Below are 27445 nucleotides of genomic sequence, written 5' to 3'. Positions count from 1 at the left end.
ATGGCAATAGATTTGCCAAATGTTGATACGACTTACCCAGCTTCGCCTTGTGCAAATGTAACAGATGCTGCTGCCATTGTTAAAAAGAACTTACAGGCGGACCGCGATTCAATTGATTTGTCCAATCAGCTCAATGTTACATCGATGTGTAAGTTATGAGCAATTTAATATAAAATTACGTTGATATTTATTTGCTTAACATATTAGCTTGCTTTATACTGGTATATCAGAATGCTAGTGGCGACTTTGCCAGAAATCCATAGAAATTAAGGCATATGACAAACCTTTGTTACCTGAATTTTTGCACTGCTTAATACGTATGACACTAATCAGTTTCTTTGACTTTACTGTTAATGTTCAGTCCTGAATGTATTACAAACTTTATGGATTAGTATAAAATTTTTAATATAAACAAAGTAGATTTCTAATACACATATAGCTATTTGTTGCAATGTGTATATATATTCAATATGTTTACAATTTGTGTACCTATATTGCACAATTTTCTAGTTTTCCAAAGTTTATGTATTTTGAATCTATTTTTACACCATAATCAATGGTGTGTTTTTGTGCTTGCATCTTGGTAGGAAATGGATCCATTAACTACAATATGGCTTATACAGTATTAGTTTTAACCTTGGCCAATTATTGAATTTAGACTCAAGTGCGTGCAGCGGAATAAGCAAGGATGATTACCCAAGCAATGTTTCCGGAAGTATTCCATCTATCACCAACATTCGGAGAACGCCTTTGCCACACGAGCTAGTTGAACAGTTCAGTCGTATCCTTTTCACTATTTTTATTGTGTGAAAAATATAGGCGCAAAACTTGGGTGTGCAGAGCGGTTTTGGACGCCCTGAATTTCAGATAGGGCATTGAAACGCCCTGGAATTTGACCAAGTTATCAATAAAAGAGCATAATTAATTCCTGCAATACAGTTTTAGTTCACCAGAAGTGTTTAAAAGTTTTCTGAAAAAGTAAATTTTTGTTTTCAATTTAATGTTACGTTTTGCCAATTTTTTAGAAAACCTTTTTAGCCTAATGGCGCTGTAAGAAACTTTTAAAATAGGAAATAGCTGTTTCAGTGATAACATGCGACAGCGCAAAGGCTGTTATCTAGCAGTTTAGCACTGATTAGAAAATAACACCCTGGAATTTTGAAAGTTCGGCGCCAATGATGAAAAATATTATATAAAATGTAAAAAAAGGCAAGTTCAAAAATATTTATCAATGGTATGTGGTTCTGTACATTTTCTATAAAAAAATCTGTAAAGTTTTTTAGATACAAAACATTCTGTAATTTTTGTTTCGACTGACCTTCAGATTTTTTCCTTAACCTTTGTTTTTCAAAAAGACATGCAATGCAATTGCGTGATAGGGGTTTTCCCTCAAATAGGAAGGGCCTGGCTAACAGTGGATTCTGACATCTTCGTGTGGAGATACGCAGACGGAGAGGATTTGGCTTACTTTGATGGGCTTGCCGAAACCATTTTGAGTGTATCTCTTGTTCAGCCTAAACCAGGTAGGACTGTTAACATATTTTTGTTTAATATGTTTACTTGGAAAATGTTGCGAATGTGTGCAGTGGATACATGGTACACTAACTGCTGTTATGGTTTTATTTATAGATATATATATATATATACTAATTTTATGTACCACTTTTCTAATTTTGTTGTATTAGCTGTAAAACTTATATATCGATAAGGATAAAAGATAAAAAACAGGTTTACAATATATACGTAGGTATTTCGATTCTCGACAAGCTTTTGCACAACCGTGTTTTATCAAGTCAAAGTAGAAATAAAAACAATTAAAATGCACAAAGTAGAAGCACAAGCGCATGTAAAAGGCGACGAGAATATCAAATTACAGGCACATAATCGCAAACACATGTATGACTGACGTAACAGACAAATACGGCCATTTACAAATGTGAATTTTTTATTATTATTATGTTTAATGTCCGGTATAGCACTTACAATTTTTGTTACCTTTACCGTACTTTCAAAATTATAAAAGCTTTGTGTATGTCCTAATTCTTAGTTTTTCTATTGTTGTGTGTTTAACACTGTTATAAACATGATTTTTTAAGGAATATTTCGCGAGCACATCAAGTATCTGCTGGTGTTGACAACCGCCCTGGATATTGTTTTGCTTGGTGTTAGCTTCACCGATGACGGTAAGGACATGTGTTTTGTAACACAAGTAAGTTTTTTATGAAATGGTACGATTGTGGAAAAATCTAATTTTTAAGTTTGTTGAAAGAGCAAAAAAAAATTAAATCTGCATTTTTTATTTGTTTAGCTGTTTTATAACAAATTCTATTATTAAAATTGTTTGCTATATTAACAGTTCAAATCTTTTTAGTACTCTCAAATGAATATTTTGTGTAACATTATACTAATTTAGTTATTTTTAAATTTGTCTCAACCTTAAATCCATTTTAATCAAGTACTAAGTTTTGAGTTGAAAAACAAATTGTTTCAGATGTTAACAATGAGATGCATTTGTTGCCCGATCCACTGTTCACGTTATCTTCGGATGGATCTTACCTGCTACACTCGGTCGGTACTAGCACTGGAAGGATTTTCTGCGGCGGAAAGGATGGCTGTCTCTATGAAATTGTGTATTATGTAAGCTGGCTTAAATTTCCTAATTTGTTATTGTGCAAGGTGGAAAGTTTTAATTTAAACCAGTGGTTTCCAACCAGGGGCCCTCTGCCCACCCCAGATCGGAAACTTTGGATTTTGCGTGGGGGAGACGATTTTGCAGCTTGAAATTGCGCGGCTCTAATAACATTTCCGCCCGAATTTGCACAGCTGAAAATGCAGTACTATACTAAAAACTGTTAGTGCGTCGTAAGTTTTGTACGTTTGAATGGATTTTTCAAGGCTGTCTGCATTTTACGTTACTTTTACATGAAATGAGCGGCTATGATGGGGCCCGAGCAGGCCTTACTTTCCAACCTGGTGCCCACCAGGGAATCTGTAAAAAGTTATGTTGGCTCTGGGTTTAACTAAAAACGCATTTAATAACACTATTTTAAATGTTAGGCAACAGCTCCTACGAATTAGTCACATTTTGCATTAATTCATTGAATTAGAAAACTTGAATTATTTGATTTTCCAGTCGGGGTCCATTTGAACATATTGGGATGCCTCCTTTGGGACCGTATGGGTTTAATTCCCTTTACACATAAAACGTCTGTCCTAACCAGGCTTGTTTGAATTTGTTTGAAAGCGATAATTCACTTATCAAAAGGCTTTCTGGTATATAATATAAATTGAGTCAGCTACATTTGCTTATGTTTTGAAAGCGATTCAATAGAAAATAGGTGCCTAATTTTAAAGGTAAATCTTTACCACCTAATATTTGGATTTAAACCGACTTACATTTAATGCAAAATTTTTGTTCATTAATTTACAGGCAAGCAGTGGTTGGTTTAGTCGCAAATGTTCCAAAATCAACCATTCAAGGAGCAAACTGTCGTTTCTTCTTCCATCAGTTGTGAATGTGTGGCTTTCTGAAGAAGGTAGGCAGCACAGGCATATTTAGTTATTGTCAAAACTAACTGTATTGTACTTTTAAAGTGTAATGGCTGCAGGTTGTAGTTAGACGTAGAATAAATATTACTGAGGTAGAAAGCATTTTGCAAACATTATATTTTTGATGTTGAAAATAAATAGATAAACATTTATCTAAAATATTCACAAAATGCTTCCTATTTCTGTATTGGCTTCAATTCATTCTATGCATTCTACTTAATTATTCAATAGGTATTCAAAGGTAGTTTAATTTTTGTTTGTTTTTACAACATAAACTGCCAGTATAATACTTCATAGTACCCTTCAGTTCATAGTAGCCTTTTATTTTAATAGTTTTTTAGTTTTGTTCATAATTGAACATGTGTTTGACTGGAGGACAAGTTGTTTGCAGCAATCAATGTAATTAACAGCGTATTTGTTATTGTTGTTCAGATAGCATTGCTCAGTTGGTAGTGGATGATACCAGGAACATTCTCTACACAAAATCTGAGAAAGGGGCCATTGCTGTAAGTTTGCTTGCTACACTTCACACCACAGATTAATAGTTTTTTAAGAATTTTTTTTATAATGAATATGTTATAAAGGTTTGTAAAACATATTTTTTTAACTATTTTTTAAATTAAACTTGTAGCAACATAGGCCACTTTTTTGTTTAAAAGATGTTTTGGGAGAGCAAAGTTTGTCTTTGTGAGATTTTTTTTTTCTTTCAAAGCTACCTTTTTCGTATTGTATTTGCTATATTTGGCTACACTTTACACGGATATGTAAGGTGGCTTGAAAAGTAATGTCAAAGCCAAAATATCAAGTAAATCAATATCATTTAAAAAAAGACATTTCGATAAAAACTTATATTATATATCGTCAGTGAATCTGACTAAAATCTATTCAACTTTACATATAAAAGATGATACACAACTCTTATCATTCAGAGTTTGTAAACAATTTAAAAGTCTTTTTCAGGATGATGTCTACTTACTCTACCTGTTTTCCATATGTTTTTTTTCACGTTTTTATTGTTATACAGTACATAGTTGTCTTGTTCACCCATTCATATACTATATGTTAAAAGGTCTACGATCTCGGAAAAGATGGTCTTGGCCTGTCTTACGTTACGCACGTTCGTTTGGACGCAATACAACGAAGAGCCAAAGAAATAGTGAGCACAATTGCCCCTTCTAACCTCAATGAGATCATCTACATCGCCCCGATCACTCGTCGCGAATCGAGGCATTTGCAGTTGGTGGCTGTCACACAAGCTGGTAATACAAAAATTACTCTTTTGCAATTTAAGATATATAAAAATATTTAATACGAACACTACCAATAGTGTTGACTTTTTTTATTTTTTATTTATTTATTTTTTTTAACATTTAATTTTTTTTAACCGGACATCATCTTATCATTTAAACGATTTTTGCAGTTATTTTACAATTTTGAGAACCAATATTTAAAAATGTTGAAACACAGGTGGAGCGTTTTTACTTTTTAAATTGTGTATTACCTATATGTAGACATGGTAACTAGCATATCATTCACAAATAATCCAATTAGTCAGTAAAATATTTTTTGGTTACTTAAACTTAAGCAAAAACACATGGTATAAATTTTCTGTCTTTATTCTTGTATTAGTTTTTCTTCGCAATAAGCGCTGAATTAACCTTAAATCTTTATATTTTTCCAGGCGTCCGTTTGTACTTCATGACCCACAACAGCTATGCGACCCCAGGTTTCGGAGGTGGTATATCCCCCTCCCCAAACCCGCAGCCCCGGCCCACGGGACTCCACCTGGTCCATGTTCGGTTACCCCCTTTTTTCACCAGCTCCTCAATTCAACGAACCACTTCTGTGCATTCGGCACACCATAACAATGGTAAGCCATAAAGCAACAACAAAAAGCAAGTAGCAGAAAAGATTTAAAAAAAAATTAAATAATATTTGCAAATATAAAAAGGCTGGTATCACTTTTTACACTGACACTGAAACACAATTTTTTTAATTTTTGTCAACTGATACCGTTATTTTTTTCATACCTGGCATGTGGTAACAATTAAAATAAATTGAAAATAATATCCAACTACATTTAGTTAATTAACCTATTAGTATTTATTTGTAGAAATCTTATTTTGCGTATTAACTCTGTACGACGGTAAACATCGCAGTTTAAGTTCCATCCATACAAACCGAGGATAAATCTAATAGTTTCAAATTAGGAAATTTGTTGTTTTTTACGGAATGCTATATAATATTTTATTGATAAAATCTCGGAAAATATATCGGCCTAAATTTACCATATTACCCATATATCGTGGTGTCAGTCCATACCATTAATAAACCAGTATACAGGTCTTTATTTACATGATTTTCTATTTTTAACTGAATGATAATAAATGCAGTTATATATTATTATTTGTTATAACCCGAGTGGCCGAATTGATTCTACTTTTTAGTATTGAGTGGATGTAAAAAGTTTAATTCATAATTAGAGTCTACTGAAGTGTAGAAATTAAAATTAGTTATTTGTGGTTGCTGTAATGTAACTTAAAAGCCTTGTGCTTAGAATCTCACACTAGTTTAAATCAATGCAATGCAGTATTCCTCTTTAATCTTTTCACAAACAGGAACCTTACTTCTTGCATCACGAAACGGAGACGACGGCATTCTGTGGTGCACCAACAGGGACACTTTTGCTTTTGAGAAAACCCTTAAGGAAACCCAGGTTAGAATCCACTCTTAGAAGGTCAGTGTTTGTCAACCCAAGGGTCGGGACCCAAATTGAGTTGCCATTTCATTTGCTTGGTTCGACTACTGTACTTTTTCTGGTTATATAATTATAATTTATCAAGATTCGTTTTAAGCAAGAATTCTCCATAACTTTAGGGGTGGGGTTTCGGTTAGGTAGATTGTTGTTCAAGTCTGATTGTGGCCATTTAGGTCGTATTCTGACGGATTCAGGAATGATTTATACGTTATTCAAATACTTAGGTAGTAGTTGAATTATGGTTTTATTCCGACAGATTAAAGGACTTTTTCCGATTTAGACGGTACTACGACAATTAGGTATTAGTGCTATTTTGGTATTATTCCGACTGTGTTTTACTACGTAGTTGATGTTGTTTTTATTTAGGTCTTATGGCAGGAATCCAAACGTCCACACTAAATATGCCTTTAATCCAGTGGTTCCAAAACTTTTTTGGCTCGCGGCACACTACAAAAATCTTAACTATTTCGCGGCACAATTTTAACAGAAAAACAATGAGTAATTTTACAGTCGCCCTTAACACACGACAAACTATATGTAGCTGTCTCAAAATTATTAATTCGTAATAAATAGTGCGTATTCAAGTCTAAAATTCTTGCCTATTGGTAATACAAATAGTCTATTTTCCGAAATTACAAAAAGTTTCGCCGCACACTTGGCAATCTCTCGAGGCACACAGTCTGGGAATCACTGCTTTAAACCTTCCAGGTGAGTTTTGCGTTGGACGGTCAGTCGTGGGCCATATCGGAGGTCCCCTCCCCCCTTTCCCCCCTGGCCCTGGCCGCCCTTCCAACGGGGACGGACCCCGCCCTGCCCCCCGACCCCCCGGTTCACATAACCCAGCACATCCAGAAACCCCCCGAGTATGTCGTCATCACGTCACAGGTCAGTGGGTTTCGATAGAACGCTTAAACGTAATCACATAGGGTTTTATGAACTTAACTGAAAGACATACAAAGACTGGGTTTTGATTGAACGCTTAAACGGAATAATGCACAGAGTGGTTTAGTTTTAATGTTGCAACTTTAAAGACTCTTTGATTATTATTATTATTTATGTTTTTTTCAAGTTATATTTAAACCTACATTAATCTGCTTTTTTATTCATATTGTCATGGTTAGTTTGATTATTTCTTGGAAAATGTAAATCTTTTAATATAAAAAAAAAATATTTGAATTAACATTTAAAATCTAACATTGGTGGGGTGTCCAATAATTAATAATAATCTTATAAAAGTTGCATAAAAAACTTAACAAAGCCCTTGCAGAAGTAGGTAGCAATTTTAACATGAAAATGAATAAAGAGAAAATGCTACCTACTTCCATATGGGCCTTGCTATTCTTAGTAAGTCTTTAATTTTGTTTTGTAATTTTAATTTCCATCAAGGGAAAAATGCGCCCTTTATTTTTTGCAGGGTTGCCACATGTTTAACAAGCTGCGTCCGGTCGATCAACTGCGATCTATTCTCGAGCGAACCACGGAACCCGACTCCGATCTGATGCAGGCATTCTTCAAAATATACAAGGTGAAGAGTAATAACTGCAAACGAGCATTGCACCCTATTTTTCGATTTACAAACTTTTTTACAAATTTTAGCCGCCAATCCTGTGCAAATACTTTTTTTTTATGAATTGTCCATTTTTAACAGCAGTTAAATTTGTTTTGATTTTCTACTAAAGACCATTAAGACCTCGTGCTGCGCTAGCTTTATAATATATATATTTTAGGTTTTCAGGTTATTTTAAATTATTTCAGACTTTTCGAAAATGATAAAACTTATAATAACAAATTATAAAAAGTATAAAATTTACCCAAAAGTTCGAACTCTATCTTATTTAAAAGTTTTTCGTATAAAAATACAAGTTGTTAACATTGGTGCGCCAAGATTTGTACAGTTCGCCTACAATCCTATAGTATTATACAACATACATGGTTAAAAACTCTTTACGACGAATAGACTGAAAAACGCTCATAGAGAATTAAAATTAGCTTTAAAACTATAGTGATCTCCAATTCAAGCAGTTTTCAAATAACCTAAAATTTATCGGCATTTTGCTTTTTATTTTTGAACTAGACGACTCACAAATATTAGGTAGTCCACATTTATCACTGTATCCCTAATTACGATTATTACATTATTATCCACCATTGTTGACATTTTTGAAGAAATCCCACAAAACGCTTTATATTTAATATTTAAGTAAAATTATTTAATATTTGAGTAGAAATATTCCTAAATTAGGAAGAATTTTATATTTTAATTGACCATTGTTGTCGTTATTCCTTATTCACCAGTGTTGTCGTTATTCCAGAACGGCGAGGCAATCTGCTGTTGCGTCATAATCGCCATGACGTCACTGGCCACCGACCAGCACATAGCCGAGCGAGCAGTGGCCGTCTTCTTACATTACGGGGGCCTCGCCAACTCCAGGCCCCCGGCTAACAACCCCGCGCCGTCCCCACCTGGCTTCATGGCCCCTATGTCACCCATATCCACAGGAACCCAGCAGCAGCAACCCCAGATGAGCATGTTACGCACCCCTGGTGGACGTAAGTGGAGTAGATAATGTTTTTTGCCCTTCAGCTAATTTTTTCGACGTTTTTTTAATGTTTGAAATGTGTGGGATGTAAACATGTCATTTTGAAATGACTTAAATCCAACTGCCTTTTGAAAAATAACCCAGACAAGTCATTATAATAGCAAGTCAACTTCAAATCCAGTCCCATGTAAAGTCATAATTGCAGTAATTCGTCCATAGGTTAAATCACTAACGTAAAAATAAAACATTAGATCGCCACAAACTGAATAAAAATGACTCCAGCTCTTGCTCCCCAGTCCTGTTTGGAAGAGCACAATATTTTAATGCAGCTTAATTTAGTCTCCTGATGATTACAGTTTTAAACACGAAATGAGCGTTTAAAACTGTAACCAATGTCAATAGAATATAGTTTGATTGAATTTCATTTTTAGTGTTAACTTTCAAACAAATCGTAGTTCGTCCAATTCTCTTGTTTAAAAATGAGCAAGAATTAATTCCTATTTGAATACTTTCGGACTGTAAACTTAAGTTTGCACTGTTCAAATTAAATCTTTGTTGTGTTTTTGGGGACTTCAGGTAAACCTTTTTCAGTGTGCTGTGTTTTTTGCGTGCAATTTGTGCATCTTTTTGATGATTTTCGTTATACCTAACTATATAAAAATGTTAACACCCAAACTTTGTTTTTCAGTGCCAGTAATCAGCACACCGATGCCGGGAACTCAGGGGGGCATGCCCCCGATCCAGACCCCCCATTACCCCTCAAGTATGCAACCCATGTCAACCACTTCAACGGGCCAACAACCAACTACCACAGGTAACCCTAGTTTTATTTGTACTTGGTTGTTACATATTATTTTGTAAATATATGTTATTTTGAACCTGTAATTGTTGTTGTTCGCTACAAGAAAGTTGTTTCATAATTTTGCTAAGTAATGTTTAGCGGTTATTTTGTAAAGAAAAATATATTTCTACCAGCAATTTATTACTTTTTAAGGCATTCTAAACCGTAAAAATCAGTTTTGCATAAATAACAATATTTTATCCCTTAAAGCAGACAAAAGAGATTTTGATCTTACCGGTGTAAAAAAATATTAAAAAAAAAAAAATTTTCAGTAAAAAAAAAAATTGTTGTTCAGGTTAGAAAATTATTCTTCCGATTTAATTACTAACCTGCTCAAACAAAGGTGCTGTAGGAGTGACCGAGCTAAGCTACTACTCGGAACGACAGCACGGCGTCTACAAGATGTTCTCGCGTATAATGCGTCCCTTATGGGAAGGAAAGCTGGTTGAGGACTTTACTCTCACTGAGGGAGGCAAGCAGAGAAAATTTGTAAGTCGAAAACGTAACTTGTGTGTGCAACGTAATGATTAAAGGTTTTAGTAGACGTAGAAAGAATGTCAAGTCCATATAGACGTAGGTAGCAATTTGAACGTTTTGTATATAGTCTTTATTCATTTTCAACATGGGGCCATGGCTTTGATGTTTCGTAACTTGTGTTCTTTTATTTTTAGTTGTTTTTGTTTTCAAAATGGTTGAGCTTTTTTGCTTTTTTGTTTTTTTGTTTTAATTTTTTTAGAGCATAAATAGTTCAATGGAATGTTTTAAGACTAAGACCAGGATTTTAGATCTCTATAGATAAGGTTAACTGCTACCTGCAGCTTATTTTCTGTAAAACGTTTTGAGAAAAAATAAACCTTTACGTTCTTTCCTTAATTTTAATATGTTTTATTGATTTATTTTACTTGTAAGGTATCTTCACATGTTCTTACTCCAACAGCGTGCCAAAACAATGCTATTTACATATTTTTTTTATGAAGAACAGTATGAATTATGCGTATTTCAAATAACCTTTTAACCCTGCCCTTTCAAGACATTTTCTGTTCTTTAATCTTCATGCGCCCCTGTCTAACATAAGTTTCCACGCCTTGTATATAGAACATTTGTTTTTACTTACAAATTTGCAAAGGTATAAGACATGTATATTTACTATTGAGTTGAAGGTTGATGGTGAATTGCAAAGCCAAAAAAGTCTTGTAGATTGACATCATCTTGATTTAGACGGTTCGATACGAGCTTGTATCTCGTAAACACATTAACTGAAGATGATACAAGCTCGTATATAAACGTCTTAATCAAGATGATGTCAATCTACTTTTTTGGCTTTGCAATTCACCATCAACCTTTAATTTTTTTGGTTAACGCACCCAACTGGTATACAATAAAAACAAAACAATACAGGCATTAAGCTACATCACAGATTCGTGAGTAGCGTACCCAAGTTAAAGGTTGTTTAAAAAAAGATAGATTCGCTTTGTTTGAATCTAAGAAGCTTGTCCACATGGCATAGTTTTATTGGTAAGAAGATCAAAGCCCATACAGAAGTAGATTTTCTGAACGTTTTCGAATTTATTAACTTTCAAAATTCTACCCCTACCTACTTCTGTATGGGCTTTGATATGCTGACTAAGCTTACCACAACCTCCAAACATTACGCTTCACAAGTATACAATCATAGATCAACGGAAAAAAAGCGAATTTAAAGGAGCCAAGCCTACCCAGTTCGCAAAAGTATTTTTATGTGTTTTCTCGTCAAAGGTGGTGAGCAGGTTGGACGAGGAGATGATCGGGATAGTTCTGGAAAATCTCACTTCGTTCCGCAACTTCGTCGTCAAATACTGCCTTTCTCAAGTCCCCGTCAGGTGAATAAAACTAAAGGCTCACTATTGTTCCGACTAAGGATGTCCGATACTTGACATTTTTTCCGATACCCGTTATTATTGACAAAAGTATTGCGGTCAGCGAAATTAATTTAAAGGCTCGCTGTTGTTTCGACTAGGGATGTCCGGTGCTTGGCATTTTAATCCTACACCGATAGCGATATTTTTGAGAAAAAGCATCGCTATCTATTCCGACAGATATGCATATGTATGTGTATCTTTTGTTAACTGTATCGACTTATTTTTTACGCCAGAGACAGCCACCACTCTATGCACGACCGAGGCTCGCGTTTCGCCCCAATGTACGGAAGAAGTGATCACGGCATGAGCGTGCATCACGAGATGCACAGGAGAAACCTTGGTGAGCCGCTTTTCAAGACTCATGCGTTCGATTTTGGAGTGTATGTGTTTAACTTTTGGGATACAATACTAGGTTGTGCCTCGCTTTTTAGGGTATGCGCCTTAATAACGAATAAAAATAACTAAACGTTCGTATTAATAACCTCAACTACTCAAAACTAATAGTTTATTTGTTAGGAAAGTATTTTGCTGAATTGCGTCATGGAAAATAGTGCTAAATAGCTGCCAGAGTCTCAAAGCGCGAAATTCACAGTATTTACAGTAAGATTTGTCATTGTTTAAGGTGGGCTGAGCACTCCAAATTTCTGCTAAGTTGGCTCACCCTAGTTACCCCAAACTCCGCGTTTATATGTGACCGATGGCCCTGGTTAATGACCTTGTAAAACCTTGCCTACAGTGGTGACATTAATTTGAAATGTGCACTTGCCAATCGGGCGACCGTCTACCAATCAGGGTTGCCAGTTAGGATTTTTTAAAGCCAAATTTGAAAATTTAGGCTTGTTTTGAACCTCTTTGGATTTTATTTTTTCAAAAAAAGAAAAAAAAAAAAAAAATGCCACAAAAAGAGAAATTCAATGTACCAGCATGACCATTTATTGCATTTTTTATTTATTTAGGGAAAAACATAGACTTGTTAGAGTTTGTAGTAGATTTGGCTTTTTTTGGCCTTTTTTTAGAGTAATTTTGGCTTTTTTTATTTTTTCTATCTGGCAACCCTGCTACCAATCAGCACTCGCCCGGACGAAATATCATAACAAAACAACGACACGCTGTCTGTTTTTCTTTCTAACTCTATGTTTGTTTCCAACAATTAAACCCTTCAATTTAGGTGCGTACCATACATAGTTGTCATTTAGTAAGATTTTAGACCTGACTATTACTTGTAGGACCTATTTTTGTAGTTCCGAAATCGTGTATCGTTAGCGATTTACGCATTATTTGGCTTCATGCTTTGGCGTTTACCCAATAATTTGTCGCAGATCAACGAGTTAAATCCAGTAGTAGGTCAACAACAATTAATTTTTGCTTTCGGTGTCAATTGGTACTCGCTCGGAGCAAATGAAACTCGTATTGGCGAGAGGGGGAGTGAAAAACTGTGTGTAACAATGTTGCAACGACTTAACACCTGAGTCACTGTTTTTAAATGACCTAATTTTTTTTATAAAATTGGATTATTTATCTTCGGTTTTTACACATAAAAATTGCGTTTACGTTACTCGAGTTATCGCTCATAATCGCGCGAATTTAGCATTTTTTATTGTTACACGTTCTATTCTATTTTAACGCCAAGGATCTGTCTTTGAATCGACATGCTCTAATCGAATTTACCAAAATCTTCGAACCTTACTAATGCCCTCTACCTCCCCAAGCGGACGCAGTGGCTGCCGAACTTGTGTCGATGCAGTTTCTATCCGAGCTGGTTCAGCGAAGTGTCCAGGTGCTAGGGTTGTGGAGACTTCTGCTTCATCATCAAATCCACGTGCTCTACGACTCACTAGACAAGGTAAGCTATTTTTCGTTGGCTTACAGGGGATAGCGAAAAAAGACAAATCAATGAGAAAAGATATAGGGTTGCCACAAAGTCTGTGCAAAATTTAAATTGATTTACATTTTGAAAAGTCTTTTAATTTGAATGTTTTTTTTAATGTTTTTTCGGACAAATGCTTTTTGACTTTTTAAGGAAATCAAGTATTCGTGTAAATTCAAAGTCTCGTATACTTCGGTTTAATTTAAATTGCTTAGATTTAGGTGCAATTTTACGTGTTTCTTATTACTATGTAGTCGTCAATTTCCGGAAGACAGACTAGAAACGTCAAAGAACAAAACTTTCTAATGATTTGTTTTTTTTAAGTACTAAAAATCCTTTTTATTTCTAAATACTGAGATCATTAATATATTGTTGCTGTGTTTTTAGCCACACCAAGTTTCCCTAAAGTCCATCGTCTTCCAAGATCTGGTTTTGGGAGGCGAAAACGTAAGTCAAAAATCTGTCTTAACACGTAAAATGAACCTACGTTTATACAAATAGTTCGAAATATCCGAAATCCGATATATCGGTTCATGTTTTTTATGAAATTTATTTGATTTTACTGTGTTTTTTTACTAATAAACAAGGTAGTAAATATTTCCATATTAATCTGTTTAAGCAGGGGTTCTTAAACTTTTTTTAACACGGCCTCCTAAAATATATTTTTGGATTGCGTGGTCCAAGGAATGACGTCATAAAACAAACAGACTTAAGATCTTGTTGTCGGTAACTCTTACGCCAATATGTAACTAATGTGTAGTCTAAAATTGGCTTTTGGGGGTTGCGGGGGAGACTTTGAGGCGGATTGGTCGAGAGATGTTTCTGTGATTGTCAAGTAGATAATTTTTTGTTCTTTAAAAACTCAGGTCTGTGGCGCCCTTATTTCGACGCTGGTGACGAAGTACATCGATGATCACTCAACCGTGGACGCCCTGAGCGCACAGCTGAGGGAGGTTTGCCCCTCACTTTACTCGCTAGATGACGCTGTCTGTTCAAAGGTTACTTTTTGTTGCAATTGTTTTGACCTCGTTATTAGGACTGTACACCAGCGGTTCCCAAACTGGGGTCCGTACAACAGTTTCAAAGGGTCCGCAGTGAGAATGAGTATTTAAGTTTTATAACATTAGGCTTTAGCGAATGTTTTTAAATATTACTCTATGTTCTAAACATTATCTGATATTGCTATTGTCTTTAGTTACTTTATTATTATTCGATCATATAGCGTGTTGTCTCTTGTGACATCATAAAGCATCTATTGTGCCGTACTATCTGCTATCAGCGAATCGTTCGCATTAGTTAGGAAGTTGTTACATTAGAAATAATTGTGACTCCACTAGTGTACTACAAGAAACATGGATCAACGGATCCTTGCAAAATTTTTAGAAAAGCTTTGCAACCGCTGGTGTACACTACAGAGTAGATTATTATCGGACCTGAGCCAGCCGATACCGATGCCAAGTGGTAGTATCGTTACTCGTCTGATACTAGGGTGGTATCGGTGCTCATCCGATACCAAATCATTATATAAGATATTTAGCCATGCCTACTTGCCTAGCGATTAAATGCAGTGGATTTCACTCTAGAAAAAGGTATTTCCAATTCCAAGAAAATTTTACTTTAAGAATTCAAGATAAATCAAGTTTACTACGTTGACGCAATTTTTGGCTTTATTTGTTCTGATCTGCTTATTTGACAATTTATTGACATTATTTAAGTATAGAATCGTACCCAGTAATATTTCCTAAAATATATAGTATGAATATCGAACTGAAATATTAGCCGTGCTTTGTTATTGTTTTTTGGGGTTATTTAACAAAATTTGCTTTTCTGTTAGAAAGCTTTTTATCTTTATCGTTATTGCAATGTTTTTCTAAACTTTGCTGAAAATTTATGTTGGATCGCAAAACAAAGCTGTAATGCAGTGTTTCTTAACCTTTTAAGCGCTCGTACCCTTTGAGCTTTCATGAAATTTTCTCACCCCCTGTCTACAATGGCCGACGGAAGTAAATAAAATTGTAGTAATAGGAATTAAACACAGTTTACTTATAATTTACGTTTTACGTGTTGAATGCATGGATTAAAAACAGTCTTGCAAGTTCAACAATATTTACAACAAACAAACAATCAGTCAATTTACTAAATGACTTCTTAGTTGTTGCTTTTCGTTAGTACGCATTCTTCACAAATATGCCTAAATAACGCATAATTTCACACTGCTTGTCGTACCCCCTGATTTGGTGCTTCGTACCACCAAGGGGTACATATACCCCTGGTTAAGAAACGCTTCTGTAATGCATAAACTGTAATTTGAATGTCGGACGACTACTGCTGCCAAAGCTACAACTTTCACCGACTCCCGCATTTCTAGTTTTTCGTCTCGAGTTATTTTAACCGACTCCGCAGCCCTTGCTCTAATATCACTTAATGCAGTCGGACTTAATCAAGTTGAGCTTAAAAATCGGATTGTTGAAGGTTATGAAGCAGAATTTAGATTTTTGTCACGACATCAATTTACCTTTCTTTTTAGTTCAATTGTTTATGCTGTTTTCTAATAAAATTAGAAATTAGAAAATTCTATAGACAAACTTTCATTGAAAAATTAATTTCAGTATCCGACCAGTAACGATGCTATCACATCCACATTTGGTATTATCGAATATCCCTAGTCAAATGTTAAAAACCGAGTTGTTGTTTAGACAAGCTGGTAACAGTGGGAATATAGGTGAGGATGCCTTACAAGTTCGATTTATTTAAAACAATGTTAAAAAAAGGAAAAAAATATTTTTTGGAAAATGAGCCACAAGCCAGATTAATCTGCCGAACTGAATGTTTTACCCTAATATTTTCAGGCGAGTGAATTGCTCGGAGCGGCACGCACCAGTACCGCCACCCAGCGACAAGAACTGCTCCAGGAAGCTTCGCATCTTTTCAAGCAAATCGCCCACTCGGTCAATTTACCATTGGTGGTGCAGCAGTTCCAAGCAGGTACACACGCTAAACACATTTTCTGATTACTCATTAGAGAACGCACAATACCACCCGATCTAAAGTAAACCACTAAAAGCGTTTAGCGCAACTCTACATATCAAATAGAAAGAAAAAAAGGCCTCTCTGAGCCTGCATAGCTAGTTGGTAGAGCGACGGTCCTGGCTTGACCGGAGATCGTGAGTTCGAATCTCACAACAGGCCAGTTGTTTTTCTAGTCTGCCCTGCTTGCATCATTGATCGACAGATTCGGTGAATAGTCTGCAATGGCTTTCGGTGTACTAATGATATGTAAGCCGTAATCGTTGGTCAAAAAGCATCTTCAGAAGGGCTAGATTTCAGTTGTAAACACACATGTGTGTGTTCAGGTTTCATATCACTTGATTAATTCGATTTTTTTGAAAGTTACTTTTCCTTTATTTTATTTATTTTTTGTATATTACCCCACCCTTTTGTTTAGTGCGATCTTACACCGGAGCAGTGGACCTGTGTCTCTCTGCTGCCCTCAAGCGTGACGAGGAAGGGCTTGCTCTTAAGCTTTACCATTCACCACATGGAGCCAGTGACCCTGAGGTGGACCCCGACTTTAGGAAGGCCTACTTAGCCAGGTAAGTTCAACTGGGCGAAGCAGTATGTGGAAAACGCATAAAACAATATTTTTTTCAATTAATTACGGTTACCAATTCGATAGAAAGTTACAACCAATTTGATTCGAAGGCCAGATTATCCGCTTAATACCGACAATATTATTGTATGATGTTACTTACCGATAAGACTAATCGCAATACGGCGAGAACGGTATTGTTCATATACTGTTTTAGTATTTAACCTGTTATAATCAAACTCTCAAAGATCGAAATCAGACCAAAATCAATTTTGAAAAAAAATCAAAAATTGGACTAATACCCAACAGTTGTAAAACGGTATATATCGGAATAAAACCTAAATGGTCAAAACCGTACTTTGTGTGTGTTGTATTAACAAGTGCTTTTTTATGGCTTATGAAAAATACTATTTTTATTTGTCGATCGTAAAAAAAACATTCAACCTCAATTTCGCCTAATCTTCTCTTTTCTTTATGACTCAACAGACAGGAGTGTTACAAGTGCATCATTGAAATGCTTGAGGAACTAATGGCGGCCGGACAGAGCCACCCTGCGGCGCCAAGTGTTCCCACGCAGCCAGGACCCCCCAAAAGCACCCCCAGTCAGGACGGCCTGGGGGTGTTTTCAGCGCCCCTTCAACCAGAAGAAGCCCAACAATTCGTGAGTGTTTTAACATGAGTTGTAAAATCAAGAATATAATGCACCAGGAAAGAATATAATGCATCATGTGAACACACTGTACGTTCCACTCGTAAAACGCCAGTCGTTTTTTAAAGCGATTTTTGTGCCTATGCCAGGGCAGCCATATACACGATATAAATTTCTTACTTTAAATTATGCCCTGAAGAAGATTGCCTGAATAGGTGGTCGAAACGTTGGTACGTATAAAATTTTGCGGTGACAGTATATTCTAACTGTGCCACATTGGCAATCGTAAATACCAATTATAGCCAGCTTATGTTTGGTTGCGATCGAATGAAATATTTTTTAGAGACCTACTGGTTCAGTAAAAAAATCACAAGAGCACTTATTATACATTTGGAGCATTAATTGCATTCCAAGCCAGCGATCGAGATTGATTTGTTCAAAAAACGCTTTATTAGGCTTGTCCAGACATCAATTGGTCATGTGTGCGACATCTATTGTATTGACCTAACACATATTCGACACGTTCACATATTCCACCTGGCTATACCAGATGTACCCAAACTACATGTGTCTGTTGAAAATCTTTAACTAAGTAATTTCTTTAAAAAACGGTCGTAGTGATGCTATACCTGTCTGATAACTATATCTTGGATATCACCTGGTGTTAGGCCACTTCAAAAGTACCTATTTTTATTAGGTTACACTATGCACTAATCTGTAATGTAGCTTAACAATGAATTTCAAAGTCAAAAAGGTTGAGTAAATCGACATCATCTTGATTATTAAGACGTTTCATTACGAACTTGCATCAGCAGCATCAGCAGTTAAAGTGACTGAAATCTATTCAAACCTCACTTACAAAAGCTGAGACACAATTGTTTTATCAGTTAACACGTTAACTGATAGGGATACAAGCAGGTATAGAAATGTATTACAAAGATGTTGTCGATTTTTCAGGCTGAAAGTTGTCTCCAGCGAGCGTTGGCCTCATCCGACGAGCTGCTACACGTGACCATATACGAATGGATGATAGGAAAGGGACTGACCGGTCAATTGCTCAGGGTAAGAATCTTTTTGTTTTTCTGAGCTCTCTATGCCTTATTAAACCTGTAAAATTAGAAATATCTCGGCCGATATTTCTCCCGTTACCCAGTCTGGAAATATTGTTCCAGGTTTGCTATATAGTCTTCATCTTTTTGAGTCTTTGCATATCTTTTGATCTGCACATTAAAAACCTTATAAATTTAAAAACTCTGATGTTTTTTTGTTTTTGTTTTTTTCATTATATTTAAAACATGACGAGTGATTTATTCCAGTCTTTAAAAAACTGTAAATTTTCTTAGAAATATTTTCTTGTGTCTTTGAATTTATTCTCCAAAATTGCGTGACAACCCTGTTTTGTTTGTAGTAAAAAGGATGCTCGTTGTTTTTTTGAAATTGAACGAATTTATCTCCAGGACCTCTAATGCTTATTTATTTAGCCCAGGATTAAAATCAACTAAAAAAATTGCCACCCGCTTAAAGTCCGCCCTAGTTATATTTAAACGACTCTGTTTCATTTGCTTTGCAGGTCTCATCGCCTTTCGTCGAATCATTTCTTCGCCAAGTCGCCGCCAGCCAAGACGAAAACCCAAGCGCTATCGGCGCTACCGGTAGCGACCTCTTGTGGCAGTATTACGAGCGTTGCGGTCAACACTCGGAGGCGGCAAAAATCCTCGCCAACCTGGCCGAAAAACCCGGGTAGGGTTCTACTGATGCTAAAGCAACTGTTTCCTTACTTGAATTATCACACCGCTTTTCACCTTACAAGTTAACTTTGAGTAACCCTAAAACTGCATTTATGTGTATGTTTTTTTATAACACCCCTGTATACAAGTTTAACTGACCACATTTCTAAACCAGTGGTTTCCAACCTTTTTGTTCTCGCGACCCCCCAATGATAGTGTATGATACATAAACGAAAGTCAATAAAAAAACATTTTGAAATTGGTAAAATTTAAGTTGTGAATAAATCTGGACGGATTGTATCAAAATTTGGCTTAAATGTCCGGATTCAAGTAGAGGCACAACAAGGTAAAGTTACGGTTTGAACATCTATTTACTTTATTAGACATTGTTTGACTGAAACTAGGATTGATTCATTAGTTGAAGGTTCACTGCAGCAAAAGCCACATAACACAAATCTAAGCTGAGTGTCGACTGCTTTTACTCCTTTTATAATGCTAAACTTTTAGTTTATATTGCTTATTTCTTCAGACAACCCTTTGAGATAACGACTCCCAGGTTGGGCAACACTCATCTAAGACAATAACTTAAAAAATAAAAATAATTCCAATCTAAAAACCTGAAAAAAGATGTCTTTGTGGACTCAATGAAAATTTGGCAACCCAAAGCATTTTTTCTTATGGTAAAAGGGTCATTAAAAAAACAAATTTATTCGAAATGACGAAAACCTTACCTAAAAATGCCAAAACAATTATTTGAAACTTCACTTATATGTACTACACTGCTACAAACAGCCATTTTAATATTTACCCTTTTTCCAATTTGTTTTATTTCAGACACGATCGCGACCTATCCAAACGTATCGAGCACTTGTCACGTGCCAAGATCAACGCCCGAAGTGTGACGTCAGTAACCGCCGATCAGGGGTCAACTGGAGGTCAACTGCTGCACGAGCTCGAAGAAAAACTGGAGGTGAGTGAAGTCATCGATTCTTGCAAAAGTGACGTAGTTTTGTAAAAAAATGTCGCTAAGTGATTGCACAATTTAATATCGCTAGTGAAAGTTGTGTTTATTAAAAAAAAACAGCCCATGTTGAAAATCACAAAAGTTCAACGTATATTTTTAAACTATCTTCTATTTCGGCAAAGAACCAAATAAATATAAGTAAATTGTCGTTTGAAACTTAGTTAAGTTAATTGGTTTACAGTTTACACGGTAAAAATAGTTGGGAAATTGGCTTCACTTTCTTTATCATCGTATTGGCAGGTTGCCGAGATCCAACTACAAACATTACAGCAACTTCAGTACCTGCATCATGACGAGGCTGCTGCGAGACTAAACTCCCAGCTTGTCGACGTCACAACTGTGAGTTTTTGAATAATGCTGACGAGAAAACGTTAGGGATCCATCGATCTTGTGTTGGTATTAGTTATTGCTACATATGCAATTATGCAGTGCATGTTTATCTTGGTTATAATTAATTAAAGCTTTGGAGCAATAGAATTCAAACTGATACCACCCTAATTTAAACGAATAGCGGTACTATAAGATGTCAAATCCGATATCATCAGATATCGCTTATTATTAGTGGGATTTTTCTTATTATCATTTAAAGCTTTTCTGAATCTTAGTAAATAATAATCTATGTGAATGTGCAAACGTTTTAAATGGTGAAATTACTTCAAATTATTGTTTATTGATTTTGATTCTAAAAGGATTGTTAAATTTAGCTTGATATACAAACAAATTACTGCGCATTGAAACAAAATAAATGTATATAAATATATTTTGTATGTTGAATTTTACCATAAAAATTGCATCTTGGAATGTAGCAGAAACCACTTTGTTTTTAATCGTTTCTTTGGCTTTTCGTTCTGTTAATCTGACCTCACAGAATAATCCAATTAAATGAGTTCGCTAAATATATTAGAAAGCCCAGTTCAATAAAAAATACAACAGCAAGAAAACAAGAAATGATCAGTTGTCCTTGATCATGAGCAAATATAAATATAAAGCAAAATACCAGTGTTGTAATAACTTAAGTTGACAAAAATGCACTTGAGTCACTTTTTACAAATGAATTTACTTGACTTAAATCTTTTTGGAAAAATTGCTTGAGTTGACATCAGGTGTTTTTAATAGAGTTGGATTTATTTAACTTACCTTTGTAAGTCAAACTAGTTGCTTTCTACATGTTGCGTTCCTGTTGATTTTAGTTTAGTTATTGCTCATAATAACTTAGATAAAGGTTTTATGTCATTTCAAATTACTTGAAGTTGATTTACTCTGGGACTTGACTTGTATTTTTTTGCTTATTATTTGGCAAATGACTGAGGACTTTAAAAAAGTCTTGTTTACAACAATGCAAAATACAGCATGTTTGTAGGGTATTTTACGGGTTTTGGGAATCCGAAATTGTTTCCTAAATTTCTTCAGAGGTCTGTTACCAAAAATATTTACCAGAAGGGCTAGGTCACAGTTGTAAATGTAGCCTAATTCTGTAACTGCAGAAGAGAATAAGCAGTACATGAGAAAACACTGACCGTATGTTTTCCACAGCTGTATCGTGAATTCGCCGAACCCTACCAGTTGGCCGAGTGCAAGCTTGCCATCGTCCATTGCGCCGGATTGCACGATCCTTCACTGGTCGAAGCTCTGTGGCAGAACATTATCGAACACGGTAACTGCTTACCCTTGTTATAATGTTTAAGCTTGTTTAGAACAGCACTATTATGGTTACTTCTTTTGATCAATGTCTTAGAGTTAAATTTTAGTCATTGGAAAGGCGACACTGCTTTTGTAATTTCATGCGGTGCAACATTGTGCTTTTTCGGTTAACATTGCGCATTTCATTTAATTGTGTAAGCATTGTATGTCCCGCGGTCAATTGGTCAAGGTCACTGAGCAGTAAGCACATGACGCCTTGACATTGTAATTGTCCGTACGGCAGTTGGTGGTACTACCTTGTCGCGGTAGGAGCTTGCCTTGTTAGTTACATGTTGGTGTTTGGCAATGATGTTCAACTTACTGATGCTGTTTCTGTTTTAATAAAACTGTTTTGTATTCATTCTAATTAACATATGAATCCACTTGTGTAAGCATTTGTGTTGTTAATAAATTCCTGCACACTGATATAGACTTTAGCTTTCAACACATTAAGAACTTCAAATTATCACTCAAGTGTAATCACAATCGACTAACTTCCGTGTTTTTCAATACAGAGTTGTCCAAGCCGGGAAGCAACAACTCGAACCAGTCCAGCATAGTTGGGCACAAGATCGTAGAACTTGGAAGGAGATACGTATCAACCAGGAGATATTTCCCACTCGGTACGTTTCATCTATGTTTATTTCTCCCAAGTCAGACAAAGCGTACCTCATGTTTCTCAACATGTGGATCGGTTAGATTTATTAGAATTGGTTCTGAGAAATGTTTTCCCAAAATTTGAGAATCTTGCGTAAGCAATTCGAAGAAATAGCTCATATTAATTAATTTTACACTGAATAAGGCTAAATTGTTTTGTTTAATTTGCTTTTAAAAATATATAAACTGTTGCTACCAGGCATTGTAATATAAATCAAAAACAGCTCCTCTGGTAATTGTAATTGTTAACCAACGTTTCGGCAACCTATACAACCCGCCTTCGTCAGGGTGATTGACACTGAACGCTCGTACAATAAATGGAAAGGAAAAAAAGAAAAAAACAGAAATAAACGCGAGCAACAAAACGATAAGAAAGTAATTAGCGACTGCCTCTAGTCCTTCAACAGGTGCTTGTAGCATGCAGAAAGCATCACGTCAGTTTTGACGTTCATGGTGTTACCCTTCCTATGAATATTCCACGATTCCAAAAATAATATTTTCCTGTAGTCTGATTCTCGTGCTATTATTGAAGCGCCACCAAAATCAATTTTCGTCGTTATTTGCCACGTCCCTTTGGTATTCTTTACGGCGAGTCTTGAAAGACCTTCCAGTCTCGCCGATATAGACCAAATTACAATCCGCACAAATATTGCTTTTAAAAAGTTCAGTAAAGAGAATTGGGCCGCCAAATGGTCGCTGTTGTACTAACGCTTTAGTTTTTGGCTCGTCGCGAAAAAAAGTTCAAAAACGCTGCAGTAAATCGTTCTAAAAAGGTGTTTTGTTGCGAGTCGAGGTTTCCATTGTAGGCAAACGCGTCCACAGTAAACCTAACTTAAATCTAACTAAGGTTAGTTAAAAAAATTGTTTATGACAAGCCCAACCAAAACCCGCCCCAAAACATTTGTTTTAAACAAACTACTTTGGGTTGACACAAAGTCTTTGGATTGATTTACGTATTGGAAAGTCTTTGAAAAACCCTGTGTTTTTCCGAAATTTTAATGCTTTTTAAAGGACCGTGAACAATTTTTTACAAAAAATGATACTGTGCTGACCATGAAATTTATACTATTCTAGGTTTTGTAGATTTTAGATTTTTTAAATCCTATATATTTTATTTCAAAAATCTTTTATGTGTTTTGAAAGTGCAGTTTCAAAAAACAATTGCAAAAAATGTAATTGTGTTGCATGACATTTATACTGTTTGTTTTCGAATTGTATTTAAAAAACGTCGAGTGATCGAATTTTAGGTATTTTGAAAACCTACAAATCAAATCTCCTTGGAAATGTCAAAAAAAATTGTGTGCCAACCCTGTAGTAGTCTGTGTGAATAAACCACAGAGCACCAGCCTTACATACAAACTTTATATTGCCACGCGGGCGCGTTGGCGAATTGGTTAGCGCCACTGTCCAGCAATCCTTAGATCCGGGGCTCAACTCCCGGCTAAGCACTGTACGCGCGGTGCTTGTGGGCTGAGCACCTGAAAACCGTAGCCCGAAGATCAAGCAGAGAGCGCAAGTCGCGATCAAATTAATAATCTCTGCAACAGCGCGTCTGCGAGCTGAGCTGGCGGCCGTGGAAGGAGAAGAACATCTCTCACTACTTTACAGACTTGTATACATGGTAGTGCAATTTATGGTAACGCGTGCTTTTTATTGCGATGTATATGTAACGCGCACTCGAATATGTATGTATTGCCATACAATAGGATGTATCTTTATAGAATCCAAAACCATCGGCGGCAGGTTTTAGATTCATTCGAATTAAGGAACTGACGATGCCACTTGGCGAATTTATTTTCCTTTTAAACAAAACGTCTGATCCTGTTTTTACTCATGTTTTTAACTATGAGTTTTTTTACTTGTTATATTCTAATATTCCCGCCGTACATTCTGCTTTCGTCTTTGCCAGATTTCCTGGTTACGTTTCTGGAGAAGATCTCGTGTGGACGCGGATGGGATTTGAACTGGACTTTCAGCGCAATGCTCGAAATCGGAGTCCCAATCTCCGAACTTCTCGCTCAGTACGGCGCCATTCACGCCCAAAAGGTAAACTTTAACTGTTTCTTGTTAATTTGGTAAACTCTGGCTGGTATTGGCACCGTTGTTTGTTTATTATGTGGTTTTTTTTTTCAGACAGTTGGTCTTATTTTTTATGACAATCAAATCAAATAGTTCAGCTAACGAAAAACATATAGTTAATGAGATACATTTTAGTTCGTCTGTTGTATACATATTATATTCCTGTAACTACATTTGCTTTTTAAGTTAGCTTGGGAAACATATTTAATTGATTAACAGCTGTTTTCAATTTTACAAATGTTACAAGTATCCAAGTTTTGCAATAGTTGTAGCGTAATTGACTGAACTGCGTTTTTTTAAACTCTTTAAATTGTTTTTATGTGAAGCCTTAAGTTATGTGTTAAATGAGTGCGGATAAAAATATACTTTTTATGCCGTTGGCGATTTCATGTACAGCTATAGCCTCCACTGACATGGAAAAATTTGCTGGTTGTTTTTTGACAAATTATTTTCCACAAAAGCTGAAAATCGTTTTCGTACATTGTGAAATGCTGAATAATGCTCAATTCGAAGAACGCGTTCAGTAAAAAAGATTTTCCGGAAGAACAATTTTACAAATTATTAAAACTGCTTAATACACTTATTCCACATTGTGTCGGCTTTTGACGCTAATGACCTGCTTCAAAACCTCTTTATGACGCCACAGTTGCCGTGCTGGGGAAGTTTTGGGAATCCCCATCACCTGATCTACGTCATCAACGAAATGCTGTCCGTGTTTCTTGACGACCCGCTTAAGTATGTTCAATCTGGACATCAAAGGTGCGTAAAATTAAGAAATACTATGCACGGATCTGTAATGTAGCTTGATTCTGAGTTTCAAAGCCAAAAAGATCGAGTAGATCGACATCATCTTCATTTAATGTGACTAAGAAGTAAATCGAAGCATCACTTATTAAAAGGTGGGAATCAAATTTCAACGCCAAAAAAAGGTCGAGCTATTCAGACCTCCGCTATAAGAGGTGGAACGCAAAACAAAAACAAAAAATAAAATAAACTTAACTAAAACTAGCTTGATAATGAATTGCAAAGCCAAAAAGGTCGAGTATATCGACATCATCTTGATTGAGACGTTTCGATACGAACTTGCGTCATCTTCAGTTAATGTGACTGACAATTTAAAAATAGTGTTACTATCGAGTTATTCAGCGGCTGTTCTTAATTTGGAAAGTGTAGCTGACAACTAAATCACCCTAAAACAACTACTGTACTTTGTAGCATATCTCAGCAAAAAATATAGTTTTTCGAGGAGTTTTAGGTACATTAATAAAGTTTGTTTAGGCTAAAAATCAAAGCAAAAATGTTAGTGGCTTTAAAAATGGTCCCGAGACTGTAACATTCCACCGCTAAAAAAACTCCAAAAACATATATATCTGTTTAGTATTTTAAATCAAAATTCCTTTATCGCCTAACACACCATAACAGAGTTTCTTAACCTTTTAAGCGCTCGTACCCTTTGAGCTTTCATGAAATTTTCTCACCCCCTGTCTACAATGGCCGACGGAAGTAAATAAAATTGTAGTAATAGGAATTAAACACAGTGTACTTATAATTTACGTGTTGAATGCATGCATTAAATACAGTCTTGTAAGTTCAACAATATTTACAACACACAAACAATCACTCAATTTACTAATGGCTTTTTTGTTGTTGCTTTTCGTAAATCACGCATTCTTATATGCCTAAATACACAATTATGCCTAAATCGCGCATATTTTCACACTGTATGTCGTACCCGTGCTTAGGTGCTTCGTACCACCAAGGGGTACACGTACACCTGGTTAAGAACCCCTGCACTATAGGATTCGTATTTTATCAAGTGTGTTACCTCAAGTAATAAACCCCCTTACTCAAACCAACAAATAGACGAACTTTGCTCAACCGTTCCCTCGACTCTCTGGCGCTCCATCTGGTCGAGCTCAGGTCTGTGACGTCACCGAACGAGCAACTACGTCACTTGATCGCCCAGCTGAGAAGGTCACAGGCCAGCTTGGAAGCAATGCAAGAACGCGGACCAGGATGAAGCCTCGTCATCATTGTGACGTCACTCCGACGAACCCGAACGTTTGTTACGTCACGGCTGCGGAAGTTTGTGAGGTCATCCTTTCTTGAGTGCTGACGTGAGTTTTTTCACGCTATTCTGATGACAACTTTGTTGCATCTGACGTGAGTTCAGTGTTTGATGACGTCATATACTCAATGTTTGATGACGTCATATACTCAATGTTTGATGACGTCATTTATTCAATGTTTGATGACGTCATAATTATGATGGCTCCTTATGACATCGTGTTAACACTGCCTTATTTCCATGATGGAGTTTTTGTGCTGTAAGTGATGAAAAACACTGCTTTCTGGGTGTTTTTTCTTTAAATTTTTGTATATGTGCTAATTGGGATTTTGCTTTGCCAATAGAAAATACGTTTAAATTTATAAAATTCGTACTTTTTCCTTGAGGTGGCTGATATTTTAGACTAGAGTGAAGCGCAAAACGCGAAGGTACTTAAAATTTTCACAAAGCAAAATTACTTGTCGAATTATCGGTGAATAGATGTTGGAGAGCAGTTTACGCACAATAATAGATAGGAGT

The 27445-nt window shown here is 35.8% G+C and overlaps 1 protein-coding gene across 1 annotated transcript; it reads left to right on the top strand.

Moving 5' to 3' along the window:
* Nucleotides 1–26977, top strand: LOC146141059 (nuclear pore complex protein Nup155-like). The gene is made up of 32 exons (XM_083391809.1): nt 1–148; nt 659–781; nt 1356–1523; nt 2097–2183; nt 2492–2637; nt 3431–3536; nt 3982–4055; nt 4619–4808; nt 5231–5419; nt 6168–6265; nt 7016–7192; nt 7722–7832; nt 8620–8857; nt 9536–9661; nt 10041–10177; nt 11444–11547; nt 11820–11926; nt 13296–13429; nt 13841–13900; nt 14320–14451; nt 16303–16438; nt 16899–17046; nt 17529–17703; nt 18649–18753; nt 19262–19431; nt 20253–20388; nt 20683–20781; nt 21976–22096; nt 22638–22745; nt 24689–24825; nt 25505–25617; nt 26722–26977. The coding sequence occupies exons 1-32, from the start codon at nt 1–3 to the stop codon at nt 26876–26878; spliced, it is 4260 nt and encodes a 1419-aa protein (XP_083247935.1). The 3' UTR covers nt 26879–26977.
* Nucleotides 26978–27445: the final 468 nt, after the last annotated feature.

This window comes from Ascidiella aspersa, chromosome 6 (assembly GCF_963924565.1).
Source record: "Ascidiella aspersa chromosome 6, kaAscAspe10.2, whole genome shotgun sequence".
NCBI lineage: Eukaryota > Metazoa > Chordata > Ascidiacea > Phlebobranchia > Ascidiidae > Ascidiella > Ascidiella aspersa.
The sequence above is the reverse complement of the archived record's forward strand: the minus strand, read 5'-3'. Positions and strand labels throughout refer to the sequence as shown.